We start from the raw sequence: 15109 nt of genomic DNA, 5'->3' as shown, positions 1-15109 counted from the left end.
AAGATTATATTTTCCCCTGCCCTCCCCAAGAAAAGAATCAGGCACAAATGAAAATATTTCAGAACGGGCTGGTTAGAGAACTCTTCAGTTACCCAAGATCATAACTGATTGGAATTGGAGCCATTCAGTTAAAGTAGAACCTTATAGCCTCAACTTGTTAATCCATTTTCCTCCCAAACATTTCCCTGATGTCTGTTACATATAAGACAGTGGATGGATACAAAAATAAATCAGGGTTTGCCTGGTGGCTTCGTGGTAAAGAATCCACCTGCCAGTGTAGGAGACACAGGTTTGATCCCTCATCTGGAAAGATCCTGTGTGCTGCAGAGCGGCTAAACCCACACATCACAACTATTGAGCCTGAGCTCTAGAGCCTGGGAGCCGCAGCTGCTCAGCCCATGTGCTGCACCTGCTGAAGCCTGCATGCCCTGGAGCCAATGCTTTACAACAAGAGAAGCCACTGCAGTGAGAAACCCAAGCGTTGCTCACCACAACTAGAGAAAAGCCCACACAGTAATGAAGACCCAGCATAGCCAAAAAAAGTTTTTTAAAAACTATAAAAAAAGAAAGGAAATCAGACCCGGTCCTACCAGAATACATGGGGCCTCTGGTAGCCTAGCCGCCCTCACTGCCAGAGCTTACACACTCCAGCAGCAAGGTAGTCCCTTGGAAGAAGGAATAGAGTGGGTGAGAAATTCCAGTTGATTTTGAAATTCCATGTTTAAGAAGACTAGATAAAACTCATATTATTCAGATGCAAATGAGCACAGGAATCCAGATAACAGACTTGAGAGCTTGGCCACTCCTGAAATCCTAACCCCCTTCTCAATGTTCAGAGCACAAAAGTGTGGCTGAAGAAGATGAAATGATATTGCAAGATAGAAAACTTCTCATAAATGCCTTTGTGAGAGCCATTGCAAGTATAACAGGTTAAAGGCAAGCAGGTACTGCTTAGGGACAGACTGTGATCAGGAATGAGGGAGGGAGGTAAATTGTGTTGGGGAGGAATCTTTGGAACTCTTTATGAGAGTTGATGACCAGAAGAATTTGAAGGATAGAAGCCTGGTATACTTAAGATTGTAATGTGATACTGCAGCGAGGGGTTGGGACGGATGATAGCAGGCAGTCAGTGGCTGAATTTGAGTATGTTAAGTCCACGATCTCAATGATGAGATGTTCTCTGTCTACACTTACTGACCAGTACCTTTGAGGAAGCACTGGTCAGAATAGCTCAGCCCGACTGTTGTCATCTGTGACCATTTCTTCTCTTGTTTACTTTCAAGGAGATCTCTTTGCTGCCACTTTCCTCATTAAGAATGGGGCCTTGGTCAATGCTGCCACATTGGGTGCCCAGGAGACACCATTGCACCTCGTCGCATCGTACAATTCAAAGAAACATTCGGCAGCTGTGATGTCTGAGATGGCACAGCTCACAGAGGCCCTCCTGCAGGCTGGTGCGAACCCCAACATGCAGGACAGCAAGGGCAGGTAAGCCGGGGTGCAGGTCGGCCGCCCTGAGGACGGTTCCCAGAGTGTTATTTTCTGGTGGCACGTTACTGGCAGATGGGGACCTCATGGTTTTTAGTCCAGCATTTCTCAGTCTGAATCCTGTTGAAGTCACAGACACTGATTTGTTTTGCAAATGAGAGACGACTAAGGCCGGAGGCACACGGGGAAGCCGTTTCCCTTTTGGGTAACTGCGGTCCTTGGGTTTTTAAGCAGTTTTTGGCATCTCCAGAGTGGTCATCCAGTCCGTCTCCTCCAGGGAACTTTCTTCCCTCGTGTTTTTCAGAGCTAATCGGATACCTTGAAGAAGAGTACGCTATCACAGAGCAGTCTGTTTCGTTTCTGTGGGGCCTAATCTTGTTAACCCCAGTTCCACCTTCATGGACATGCTGCCTCTTTCGACATCTCTACGTGCATAGTTTGCTGTCTGCCACAGCACGTCCCTTTCCGCACTGACAGTTGTGTCCTGTTCCTTTTGTCCCTTCCCAGAAATATTCGACTGAGGATTCCTTAAACTTTGGAATCTGAGAAAGGGTTGCTTGTCTTTGGAACAGTAGTGCGGGAGGCATTGAAGGGGAGTTAAGCCACCTGAAGCACCAACAATAGAGGACCCAATTTTTATCCTAGCAGCTCAGTATTTTATACCTTCAAAAAACCCTCTAAAAAAATAACCGTGAGGTGGCTGGAATAGGAAAATAGATTTGTGTGATGGCTAAGGTACTTATATAAGATGGCTGTCCATGGACTCAATGTAATATCATAATTATCTCATTTCTCAAGATTTTTTTTCTCCTTCTGATGATTGTCCTTAATTTTTTTCCTTCCAGCTGCAATAAACTGTGATTTCTGTAGCTCTGAGATAGATGCCAGCCCGGGAGTCCCTGTGCTCTGTGGTGGCGTCTTCTTCAGGGCACATGAGGGCTAAATAAAAGCAGTGACAAGTGATAAACTGCCATTTTAGTCAGTTCCTGCCTGTTGCCACTCAGAATGTGTTTGAGTCTAACAGAGAAGTGTGGGAAGAAAAAAAATGTCAAAGTTGTGGAGGATAGGTAGGTGAAAGTAGGCGTACCTATGGCAGAAACTGCTGTTTCAAAAACACGAGTATATACACGTTCATTGAGTCAGCGTTTTTTTTTAATATCTTTTCCTTTCATTGATTCTTGTATTTTTGGCTACTGAATAAATTGTAACATATAATCAAATCCATTTTCATCCTTTGATCCTTGGTCATGGCTTTGGAAAATTGTTTGCCAGGGTAGAAAAAGACTGTGGCAGAAATGTGGAATTTCCTGTGGATTCTAATCACCTCCTGCTGTGAGTGGTCCTGAATTGGGCATGTCCAGAATTGACACCTCTTCTTTTTCATCCCATAGGACTCCCTTACACTTGTCCATCATGGCCAGGAATGAATACGTGTTCAATCAGCTGCTGCAGTGTAAACAGTACGTAGGGAGCCCTGGAGCAATGAAAGGAGCTGTTGGGAGGGTGGGATTGTGAGTAAAAGATAATGCTCATAAAATGTCTTTTAGCACTATCAATTTTAAGAAGTAAAAGTAAGATTAAAAAAATGTCCTTCAGAATGAGACTGTTGACAGTACAAAGCATCTGAAGACAGTTGTACTCGGTGTTCACATTGCTTCCTCATTTCAGGTTAGATTTAGAGCTGAAAGACCACGAGGGCAGCACAGCTCTGTGGCTTGCCGTGCAGTACATCACTGTGTCTTCCGACCAGTCCGTAAACCCCTTCGAAGACCTCCCTGTGGTGAACGGGACTTCATTTGATGAAAACAGCTTTGCAGCCAGGCTCATTCAGCGCGGCAGCAACACCAATGCACCTGATACAGTAACAGGTAAAGCACAGAAGACCCCTAAGAGCTGATGCGCAATTCTGAGACTCCATGAAATACTTGTCAGTGTTTTTACCAAAACTTCAGAAACTGAGAGGAATGCTGTTATGAGAAGTATTTTGTATTTAATTTTAACCGTAGTAAAAAGTCTGATCTTGGGCTTCAAAAAATTTAGCCAGACCCTAAGTTAAGCCTGTTAAGCTGGAACACTTCTGTTTGTTTAATGCAGTGAGATTCAGTCTTTCTGGACTCAGAACTCTTTTTTTTACCCTTTTAAAAATCATATCCCAAAGGGCTTTTGTTTAAGTGGATATCTTTGGTATTTACCATATTAGAAATTTAAACTGAGAAATTTTTTAAAAATGTATTAATTAGTAATAATAACAAACCATTTTATGTTAATGTATAACATTTTTTATGAAAAATAACTTTCAAAACAAAATTTAGTTGGAAGAGTGACCTGGTTTCTAATATCTGCAACTATATTCAGTCTTCTGAGATACGTTGTTTGGTTAAAAAAATACGCCATCACACACTTAGTAGTGGGAAAAGAGAGGCATATTTTAAGAGCCTTTTCAGATAATTGTGGATGTATTTGTTTGATACTGTAGCAAACAGAATTTATCAAAGGATACTTTTTTTAAAGTTAGTTGCAGTATGGAATCTGAAGCTATATCAATGAACTTTTTGTACTGTTATATTAAAATCCATGGTCTGTATGTGCTTCGAATGGATCTTTTCTCCGTACATGATTTTGTAACATCATGCTTTAGCAGTTTGGAAAATCTTGTTTGACTGGGTTATGCAGATCTTCAAAATGATCATTTATTTAGAATCACATTTCTTAAAGAGGCTCACTTTAAGAAAATGTCTACCAGATACTCATTTTTGAATAATCATAGCTTATTAGTTGTCATTCTTTCAAGTAAAAATGGTGTTCCATGAAAAAAAAAATTGTTCAGTTTGCAGTTAAAACAGTGGCTTTCCTTTGTGACAGCTGTTGTTTCATACTTCATGCAGACTTCTTATTTGTCACACAGAATTTTATTTAATTCATTTATTTTTGGCCACACTGTGCTGCAGGCAAGATTGTTAACATTTCTTGCCAGTTCTGTCAACTTTACATACTTTGAGTTTTAATAGAAGTTCAGGAATATTATTTTTTCCTTGTTGCGGTTTTCACGTACATGTAATAACATAGCACTATTTTGTCTCATTGCTTTACCTTGTTTTTAGTACTGGTATTTAATTTGGGCTTTTCAAATAACATAGCTGTAGAACATGAGACTTTGTCTTTATCCAAAAAGGGCATAAATTTTAATAGAAAGAGACAGTAGTGTTCTAGGACTAAAACCACTTTGAGAGGAAAGGAAGAAAAAAAAACTGATTTTTTTCCTAAGATTTTTATTTAGAAAGCAGTGCTACCTAAAACATTTCTAGGCCAAGAATAAACATATTTAAGGCTATAGGAGTAAAACAAGTGTTTAAGGAGCATTTTCTGATAGAACTTCAGCTCACAGTGTCTTGAGAATGGTTATCTACCCCAGAGGTTCTCAGAGATGACGTCCCAGCCCTCACTGCCCAAGCAACACTTGGCAACACCTGTTGGCAGTTTGATTGTCACAGTAAGGTTGAGAGGGCTCCTGGTGTCTCTTGGGCAGAAGCCAGGGATACTTCTAAATATCACACCGTGTACAAGACAGCTCCTCACAGCAAAGAATTAGCTGGCCCAAGAAGTCAGTAGCCCTGCTGCTGAGAGATGTTCTTACCAACCCCAGTAGGGAGATGTAACTTCCCTCTGGTCCTGGGTGGAGGCTAGTGGCAAATCCAGGAAGGAGTGCCTGTCTTCTGACTTCCAGACCAAGTGTTTGCTCCCCACCCAGGCTCATCTTGGTTTGTCCACACACAGAGAAGGCCTGTGTGGACTTAAGTGGTACCCACTTCTGGTGTGGGCTTGTCAGCTGTGAAAGGTGGTGGGGAAGGCAGGGTGTGTTGCGATGTGAACTTGACCTAATTTTTAATTTATGCAAATGAAAGAATGAATATGCCCATTTTCTCCTAGGAAATTGCTTACTACAGCGGGCAGCTGAAGCAGGAAATGAGGCAGCGGCTCTTTTCCTGGCAACCAATGGTGCCCACGTCAACCACAGGAACAAGTGGGTAAGCATGACAGGGCAGCCAGACAGAGCGGCTTTGCTCTGTGAAGAAATGGCAGTGGCCTACGGGTAGGAAAAAACAGATTAGAGTCTCTTCAGTGTTTGTTTAAAAAAAACAGAATACGTGGACATTGTTAAAAAACCAGCGTGTATCCAATGCTTTTATCCTCAAATATTGGTTGGTTGATTCATTCAACCACTTCTTAAGCATTTGTGATGTCAGGTCCTAAACAGTACACTGTGGACTTCACGGCTACTATAGATTAGCAGACATGGACACAGACCTATCACGTTAGCATCTTAGTTTTTTATAACATTTTGCATTTGCTAAGGTTTTCAGGTTTTCCTTAGCAAATGCAAAGTGGATGGATGCGAGTTGGTGATATACGGGAAACCTGGTGTGCTGCAGTCCGTGGGGTCGCAAAGAGTTGGACACAACTGAGCAACTGAACTGAAGGTTTTCCTGTGTGCATGTTTATTTAGTCTGCGTCTGATGCCAAGGCAGATGTCGCAGTGTTAAAGGGTGGTGGATTGAGTCAGACGTTTCTGGCTTTACCAGATTTCCCACTTCCCTTTCTGCTGTACATGGTCTCAGGCAAATTGCTCGACCTTTCTGAGCTTCAGTTCTCATCTGTAAAGTGAGCTTAGTATTGATTTCAGAAAGTAAAATTAAAGATCATACTTTAATATATGATAAAAAGAAAGAAATTTATTTCTTTAATATAAGATAAAAAGAAATAAATTTAAGTGTTTATTAGTGTAGCATCTGGGATTTTAGAAACAACATGATAGTTATTTTTACTTTATAATTTTCAGACAGGGAGGATGTGCTCATCTTTAAGATCATGTTCATTTTATAACTGCTTTGTGCCAGGAGTCTTAAGGTTATTATCCCTTTCAGTTCTCACAGTGGATCTAGAAGCAGCATGTATTGAAGAGACATTAACACCATCTGTAAATCCCTCATTTCAGAGTCAAGAGCCTTGACACTCTGGGAGGTTAAGTGGCTTAACCATAAGTTAACTTTGTCAGTAATGGAGTCAGTATTTTGATGCAGGCCCTAGGACATGCAGTTGCACCTCTTTCAACAGTGCTGGGCAGGGCAGTAAACAGTAAGCTTAGTGTAGAAGACAATCCAATGTGTCATGGAAGCACAGGGGAGAGGGCAGAGCTGTTTTTTTTCTCACCATTAAATACCTACTGATCTATCCGCTCCTAAACCCACGGCTGGCCTGCTCTCCATCTAGAATGATGGCATGGCCTATAGGCACCAGTGACTGGTTTCTTGGATTTGTTCCTGCCATCATGTATCTCTGCCTCTGTCTGTCTCTGCTGTATCATCCCTTCTGCCCCCTGTTCATTTCTAATAGCTACAGACATGCTCTGCTGCTTCTCAAACTTGAAAAACATCCTCTCACAGGCCTACAATGTCTCCCAGCTGTACCTTCTCACCTTTGGCTGGCAGAGTGGAGGTCCAGGCTGGAGCCAGGAGGGAATCATCTGGATAAGCAATGGCTTATCCCAACCTCTCATACTGGATTTGGACCCAACAGGATGGGTTTCAGGGGAAACTGCAGTGTGATGGTCCATGGGACCTCTGTGGCTCTCAGGGGCAAGGGTTGGAGAGTTGTTGGACCTGAGAAGAGAAGGAGGGAACTGACCAGGGGAGGAATTGTTGTGGAAAGGGTGAATTCCATTTTGTGATTGTAGAACTCCTTTTTAAACATTCAGGTGGGAGTATTCTGTAAGCAGTGGGAAAATTGGGTGTACACACAGGGGCTGGGGAGCTGGGTTTGAGAGTCTCCTACTTGTAGATCCTGGTAGAAGCCACAGGGGTAGCTAAGCGAACCCAGGGAGGCTGTGTGGGGGAGAAGGGCTGGAGCAGAAGACTGCCCCGGGGAGGAGGCTCTATGGGGAGAGGGGAGTCCCCCGGGGCTGGTGAGGGGAAGGAGCCAAATCCTTGTCACCCAGTGAGATCACAGTGGCAGGACCTATAGGAAATCCAGGACCCAGAAAATCAAGAGGCAGAAATAAAAGTCATTAGGTAGAAATGAGGAAATTATAAAACCCAGCTCAGAGAGTTCAAAGTGGTTCCCTTTGGGAAGCAACTTCCCTGGTGGTTCAGACGGTAAAGCATCTGCCTGCAATGCGGGAGACCCAGGTTCGATCCCTGGGTCAGAAAGATCCCTGGAGAAGGAAATAGCAACCCATTCCAGCATCCTTGCCTGGAGAATCCCATGGATGGAGGAGCCTGGTAGGCTACAGTCCATGGGGGTCGCAAGAGTCGGACACGACTGAGCTACTTCACTTTTTTTTTCCCTTTGGGAAAAGAAAATTTTCTTTTTAAGGAAAAAGAAGGTGGGTTCTTGTTATTTTTCACAGCAAACCTTGTAAGTAAAGTTCTTGGACTCGACTTGTTCAATAAGTATGTGTTGCTTCAGTAGGAGCTGGTGCAGAGCAGGGTACTGATGGTCGTTCCCATTTATGTGGGTGAAAAGTCGCACGTGTGTCTCCATGTGTACGTGTGTATGTATTCACACATGCATATGCGTGTGTATGTCTCCCTGTGGCTGTTCTGTCACTTGATAGATACACGAAACTGGCCATGATGCTTCCTTCAGGGGAGGATAACTGGGTGGTGGGGGCTAGGTGTGAGGGGAAGCTTCTTCTCACTGTATTCTCTTGTACCTTTTGAATATTGAATCAGGTACCTGTAATGCCAATTTACAATGTTTCTAATTTTTAAAAGTGGGAGAAGAGGGTCTTTTCTTCATCAGAGTTCCAGATGAAGTTGATAGGAACTGGTCAGAGAAGCAGGGCTTAGTGTGGTGGTCGACAGACAGCACGACTTTAGTGATGCTTGAGGGTCATCTGTGATAGTTCTTTAATAACAATCATGTATTATTTTTATAATTAGCAAAATAATTATAAAAGCAAAGTGAAGGGTGGAAATGCAGAAGATGAGGATCCAGGGCGTTTGGAGGATGCTGGGAGGACATTGGAGGAATCTGGGATGATGGCACAGTGTGGGGGAGGGAAAGGAGACCTGAGGAGCACGTGGGACAGAGGTCATGGAACTGGTGACAGGATGAGCCCAGGGCTGCATCTGGCGCTGGGGACCTGTGTCACAGCGCATAGGCTGGCTTCATCCCTTTGCAAAGGGGCTCCCAGTCTGAAGCGCTCTGACCAGGGCCACTTGTTTCCATTCAGGGAGAAACCCCGCTGCACACAGCCTGTCGGCATGGCCTGGCCAACCTCACTGCAGAGCTGCTGCAGCAGGGGGCCAACCCAAACTTGCAGACGGAGGAGGCCCTGCCGTCCCCAAAGGAGGCCATGTCCCTGCCCAGCTCAGCGGACAGCAGCGTCTACCTGCAGACGCCCCTGCACATGGCAATTGCCTATAATCATCCAGATGTGGTGTCTGTCATCCTGGAGCAAAAAGGTAGGAATTTGGGGGTCCTAGTCCCCAAAAGATGGGGGTTACTACCCATCACTGTGACCTCTGAACTGTGTCATTAACTACAATGACACAGTTGATGTTTCTCCTATTGGTGAGTTTTCTTACCCAAAAAATCCTTTGAGGTCCAACCAGATAAGTGTATAGTCTGGTTCTGGCTACAGTTTTTTCCTGTGTACATTTGTAGGACGGGGCCTGCCCACTTCACCTGTGAGGTTAAGGTGTTAAAACCTTGTACTTCCCCTCTCTTATTTTGGGGGTTTTTTCCCAGGACATACTTCAGGGGCAGGTCGAGCAGAGCTTTGCCTCGTTGTGAGCACTGTCTCTGAGAACTGTTACCACCGGTCTTCCACGAGTCGGTCAGCCCTCTCGTCCACCTCTGAGCCTCCCTGGCAAGTGAACCATGAGAGAGGAGCCAGAAAGGAGGGGGCCAAGGAAGCCCCTGCCATGTGGGAGGCTGATTTCCCTCAGAATGTCATTTTCCAGTTTTTCCTCCTTCCTGCCCTGAAATTTGTTTTATTCTTGCCTGCATCCTTGTTATGAACAGCCTGTTTTCCTTTTGTGAACATCCAGGGGTGGCTCAGTGGTAAAGAAACCACCTGTCAGTGCAGGAGACGAGGGTTCAATCCCTGGGTCGAAAATATCCCCTCGAGAAGGAAATGGTAGCCCGTTCCAGTATTCTTGCCTGAGAAATCCCATGGACAGAGGAACCCGCTGGGGTACAGTCTATGGGGTCACAAAAGAGTCGGACACAGCTTAGCGACTAAACAGCAGCAGCAGCATCCTTGTTAAGGCCAGCATCCTTTAGCACTGTGCTTGTGGGAGGAAGTGGGGTGTTAGGTAGGCTTTGCCTTCTTCTTTGCCCACACAGGAGGTGTAAGATGGTAGGGCTTAAGTGTTTAAAAAAAACGTTTCCAGTTCATTGTTTGATCCCTTTTTGGTAATCAAGAAATTAATGTGTGTTTCCATAGCGGAGCCTGTTTTCCTTTTGTGAACATCCAGTGTTTTAACCTTTACAGCCATTCCTTTTCCTCATAAGCTTTGCTCCAAACTATCAAACGTCTCGGCTTCCACTTCCCACAACAAGGTCTGTCAGTTCTCTTTGTATGGAAGTGATCAGTCAGTCAGTTTGGAACTGAGCTTGCATTCTCTTGAGTACTTTCAGTGTGATCCATGGGATGATGAAATCAGGTGTTTTTTTTCCTTTTAAAAAACGTAGCTAACGCTCTTCATGCCACCAACAACTTGCAAATTATTCCGGACTTCAGTCTCAAGGATTCTCGAGACCAGACTGTGCTGGGCCTGGCATTGTGGACTGGTAAGGCAGTGTCAGCGGCTGCAGACAGGCGTGCGCCAGAGGGTGGGTGTGCGAGGGAGGGCGGCGGAAGGGTTGGAGCTAATCGTTTGTGTAGACTAGCCTTTCTGTTTGGATTAAGCCTATAGTAATGTGGAAAACTGCTGGCCTTGCGAAGTCGGGAGGGCGTGTTTGTTGTAGTAAGAGGCTGAGAAAGTGGGAGAAGCTGAGCCAGCATTAATCGGGGCTTGTCTCTTTTGCAGGCATGCACACGATCGCAGCACAGCTGCTGGGCTCCGGGGCTTGCATCAATGACACCATGTCGGACGGACAGACCTTGCTGCACATGGCCATGCAGAGGCAGGACAGCAAGAGCGCCCTCTTCCTCCTGGAGCACCAGGCGGACATAAATGTCAGGTGGGCTGGAGCAGCGTCCACCACTGCACCAGGTCACGTTTGATTGACGTGGTTCAAACGCATGGCCTCATTTGTAGGGAAGAGTTTTGTTCCTTGTTAAATAAAGGAAGAGAAACAGTAATTCTCAGAAAGTGCAGGTACAGTGTTGAGAAGGGGAACTCAAAGGGGGAATTGTGTACTTCGGTCTTACTTGAACCTTTTGAGACCAGGGCACAGTATGGCACAAAGTTTACCAAAGTGGACAATCCAGAAATCAATTGTTCAAGTAGGGATTTCACTTCATAATGAAGAACATTCCAACAAATGAGCTATCAAAAGGCTCGAGGAGGAATTTCCTAGAAGTCCAGTGGTTAGGACTCCACACTTCCACTGAGGGGCCCTGGATTCAGTCCCTGGTCAGGGAACTAAGATCTGTAGTGCGACAAAAACCAAAAACAAAAACAGGAGGGAAGGCTTACAGGGCAAAAATACACAGTTAAACTTTTTTATTATTTTTGTTTTTAAACGAATTTATCTTCAGTGTCAGCTGACCTACAATGACTGAGTGGATGAACGTGTTTTGTCAAGTGGGTGGTCAGGGTGGCATTTTATCCAGAGGCTGTGGAAGCAGCCATAAGTGTGCTGAGCAGTTGGGTGCAACAGGGTAGCATGGCGATACTCGTTTTTTAAAAGGCAGGAGGGACAGATGCTATTGACAGGTTGAATTTCTCTGGAAGAGTATTGGTGGGTATAAGTGAAGCGTGTTTGGGGTACAGTGGACTCTGGCCTCTGGGACGCTCAGAAGGGCACCCTGTCATTTGATCCCAGCTCCACACGTTTATTTTGGTTTCCGTGTCCCAGCAGGACTCAGGATGGGGAGACAGCCCTTCAGCTGGCTATCAGGAATCAGCTTCCCCTCGTCGTGGATGCTATTTGCACGCGAGGAGCTGACATGTCTGTGCCGGATGAGCAGGGGAACCCCCCGCTGTGGCTTGCACTGGCAAATAACCTGGAAGACATCGCATCCACTCTGGTGAGACAAGCTCAGCCTCCGCTGCACATGCATGTGGGAGTGATTTGTGTCAGAGTTGGATTTGGCACCTCCACTGTGATCATAATGAGCAGGAGATCTGCCAAGTAGGAAATTGGGTCAGGAATGAGCATTTTTAAAGTCGTGCTCAGGAAACTTGGGGTTCAACATAGTCACGGCCCACATCTTTTCTCAGGCTGTCTTTATCAAGAAAACTACCAAGAAGTAGGAGAGTTAAGGCCCCTCCTCCGGGGTCTTCTCCTGAGGTGGCTTAGCTGGCTGTGGGCTGCCCTGACTGTCACCACAGTGATAAGTTCTAAAACCTCAGGAGTGTCCCCCTTATTCAGAAGACAGAGCCCCAAAGCGGATGTAACCTCAAAAGCTCATTCAGTTTTCTGAAGGGCTTGAAATGCGGTTTTTAAGACATTTTGCACCAGAGGGTTTTAGCCAGTTGTTCTTGAGATTACCAGTTCTTAGCAGAGTATATGTTACTGGGGGCTATAAGTAAGAGTGTGTGTGTGTGTATGTGTGTATGTGTGTGTGCAGGCACTAGTCTGTGTTTTCTGTCCCTTCTAGGACACAGCTTTAGAAGGTGCTGATCATACACATCTTTCTTTTATTTCTCAAATCCTTCCTACAGAACCTAGTACACAAGCTTGCACCAAAGCAGATTTTAATCAGTGTTTGTAAAACGCGTGAATGGTACAGATTAAAATAATTACCGGTTAACTATCAGCTGGATCTTACCTGAAAAATGTACGTAATGGTAGCTTAGGGCTGAGAGATGGTAATAAGCATGTTCAGCTTTGCCGAGCAGCGTTTGAGAGTGACCTGTGCTTCCCTGTAGGTCAGGCATGGTTGTGACGCCACGTGCTGGGGCCCAGGGCCGAGCGGCTGCCTGCAGACGCTGCTGCACAGAGCCATCGATGAGAACAACGAGCCCATCACCTGCTTTCTCATTCGCAGGTCTGAGAGGCCTGGGTATCCCTTCAGATCCTGTTTGGACTATTGCAAGCTGGCTCTCTTCTCTCTTATTCCAACTATAGTCTTGACATGTCTGTAGCTGGCTTGACCTTCATATTGAAGACTAGAGAGGGTCACTGTTCTGTCAGGTCAGGGCAGCCAGGGACTTGACTGTCTGATGAGGAAAGAGGTTCGTGTGCCGAGATCAGAGAGTCTAAAAACTAAGCCGGTTTCCTGCTTTGGGACCCATATTGGCCCCTGTCATCAGATCTGACCTGTTCACACAGTGAGACCAAGAGGCTGGTGTGGAGAAGACCAAATCGCCTCTGCCAGACTCCATCCCAATGCTGAAGCCATGACAGCCTCCACGGCCTCAGAGTGCAGGAGGTGTGGGAGAGTGCAGAGTGAAGTTGTGCAGGACAGCGTTCAAGCCATGATTCTTAATCTTTAAATGCACACGAATCCCCTGGGAAGCTTTTAAGAGTTCTGATACCCAAGTTGCCTCCAGGACCAGTTGCTGAAGAATCTATGGGAGCAGGACACAGCAATACTTGAGACCAAGGACTACAGTCCTTGGCGGCAGCAGGCTTTCTGTGGGGTTGGATGAGGCTGCTGCTCCACGCCTGTCAGCATGCTTTCCTCTCATTTCCCCTTCTTTTCAGTGGCTGCGATGTGAATAGTCCCAGACAGCCTGGTGCTAATGGGGAAGGAGAGGAAGAGGCCAGAGATGGGCAGACCCCTCTGCATTTGGCAGCCTCCTGGGGGCTGGAAGAGACAGTCCAGTGTCTTTTGGAGTTTGGTGCCAATGTAAATGCACAGGTATAGAGGGTCTCTCTTTTCTGGGTAGAGGGATGGTCACCCCAGAATCAGGGGAATCTCCTCTAATGTCTGGACACCTTGCAGTCTCCGGTCCTGGACCCCTGCTTTACCATGAATGGGCCAAAGGGACAGACACAGGAACTGACTGTCTCCTGGGTCGTACAGATGTCTTGTTGGTATTTAGTTTCTCAGTGGTGTCTGACTCTTTGTAAGCCCGTGGACTGTAGCCTACCAGGCTCTTCTGGCCATGGAATTTTCCAGTCAAGAACACTGGAGTGGGTGGCCATTTCCTTCTCCAGGGGATCTTCCCGACCCAGGGAATCCAGAGATTGAATCTGCGTCTCCTGCACTACAGGCAGATTCTTTACCACTGAGCCACCAGGAAGCCCCCACAGCCTGTCTCATAATTGTAATTATTCCAGGTCAAAACTTTTTTCCTCTGTGTCTTTGTCCTTTCTACAAAGTGAAGAAGGTTTGTTCAATCAACTTATCCTGTCCCCTTTAGCTACAGATGGCCACTGAGAATTTGTTCTAGTCCCAAGCTGAGTACTGTATTTAAGAAAATGTTCAATAGCTCAATGGGACATCCCTGAGTCACATTCCTTGATGCTTTTCAGCATTCTAGCCTGTGTGTGCTGCTTCACTCATCTAGCAGATGAGTAGTGGTTTAACTTAAAGGTGAGGTTGACTGCGCTTCTCTAAACCAAATGTGTTTGTGTCCCTGGGCTACTGGAGCATGGCGGTAGAGTGGCTGTCAGTCATCCTGTGTTTGGCCTCTTGAAAAGATGATTTCAGATTCAGAGTGGCAGTGTTAATTCTCAGAAGTGAATTTGATTTAAACTTTTTCTGTGTCATATTTTTCCTGGATTTTATCTTCACCTCGATGTTGAAATCTGTGCCTGGTCCCCAAAGGATGCAGAAGGAAGAACGCCTGTCCACGTGGCCATCAGCAACCAACACAGTGTCATCATTCAGCTGCTGATTTCTCACCCCGACATCCACCTGAATGTGCGAGACCGGCAGGGCCTGACCCCCTTTGCCTGTGCCATGACCTACAAGAACAACAAGGCGGCCGAGGCCATCCTGAAGCGAGAGTCCGGGGCTGCCGAGCAGGTGAGCGAGCGACACCCGGCCAAACACAAGTCACGGACTAAACAGGCCTCTTCTGTATCAAGGTGTTTCTTCAGTCTTGGCCGTTCGGGTGCCTGCTCACTGCTTGGTGGAATGCGCCTGCTCTGCCCTGCACGTCGGCCACCCAGTGGAGCCACGTGTACAAGGACGGGGCCCGGTGACAGGAATCCTCATCTTGCAGAACTGAGGGCATGCTTTGTGTTTTCTTGGTGTTTTACTTGCCCTAGCAATGAATATCTTAAAAAGGCTTAAATTGACCTCGAGGAGCTTTTGGGTTTTAGAGGAGCTGCCACCATTCAGCTTAGCAGTCTCGGTTGTCCTCGTTCTAGACGATAAGCTGTGGACCTGCAGCAGCAGACTGGGCCAGGAGACTGTGGCAGCCGGTCTGAGGTGGGAGCTGACGTGGGTTTGTCAGGTCAATCCTCAGATACGTGCCTCTCCATCCAGCTCTTACAGTACTGCTGAGGTCTCTGAGTAGCCGTTTATGAAGGTGAAATGGAAATTTGGGAC

At 46.0% G+C, this 15109-nt stretch overlaps 1 protein-coding gene across 3 annotated transcripts in view; it reads left to right on the top strand.

The window, feature by feature from the left end:
- The window catches only part of ANKFY1 (ankyrin repeat and FYVE domain containing 1), a 69435-nt gene that overhangs the window by 42276 nt on the left and 12050 nt on the right, over positions 1-15109 (top strand). For 2 of the 3 annotated variants that reach the window (XM_027519577.1, XM_027519579.1), the window contains 11 exons: positions 1284-1488; positions 2880-2948; positions 3157-3356; positions 5416-5513; positions 8720-8951; positions 10186-10284; positions 10524-10677; positions 11518-11689; positions 12534-12652; positions 13312-13468; positions 14381-14581. In XM_027519577.1, the coding sequence (XP_027375378.1) occupies positions 1284-1488; positions 2880-2948; positions 3157-3356; positions 5416-5513; positions 8720-8951; positions 10186-10284; positions 10524-10677; positions 11518-11689; positions 12534-12652; positions 13312-13468; positions 14381-14581 (1706 nt within the window). The remainder of the gene's footprint in view (positions 1-1283; positions 1489-2879; positions 2949-3156; positions 3357-5415; positions 5514-8719; positions 8952-10185; positions 10285-10523; positions 10678-11517; positions 11690-12533; positions 12653-13311; positions 13469-14380; positions 14582-15109) is intronic. The other variant, XM_027519578.1, reaches the window with a different exon arrangement.

The sequence above is a fragment of the Bos indicus x Bos taurus genome, chromosome 19 (assembly GCF_003369695.1).
Source record: "Bos indicus x Bos taurus breed Angus x Brahman F1 hybrid chromosome 19, Bos_hybrid_MaternalHap_v2.0, whole genome shotgun sequence".
NCBI classification, from domain to species: Eukaryota; Metazoa; Chordata; class Mammalia; order Artiodactyla; family Bovidae; genus Bos; species Bos indicus x Bos taurus.
The sequence above is the reverse complement of the archived record's forward strand: the minus strand, read 5'-3'. Positions and strand labels throughout refer to the sequence as shown.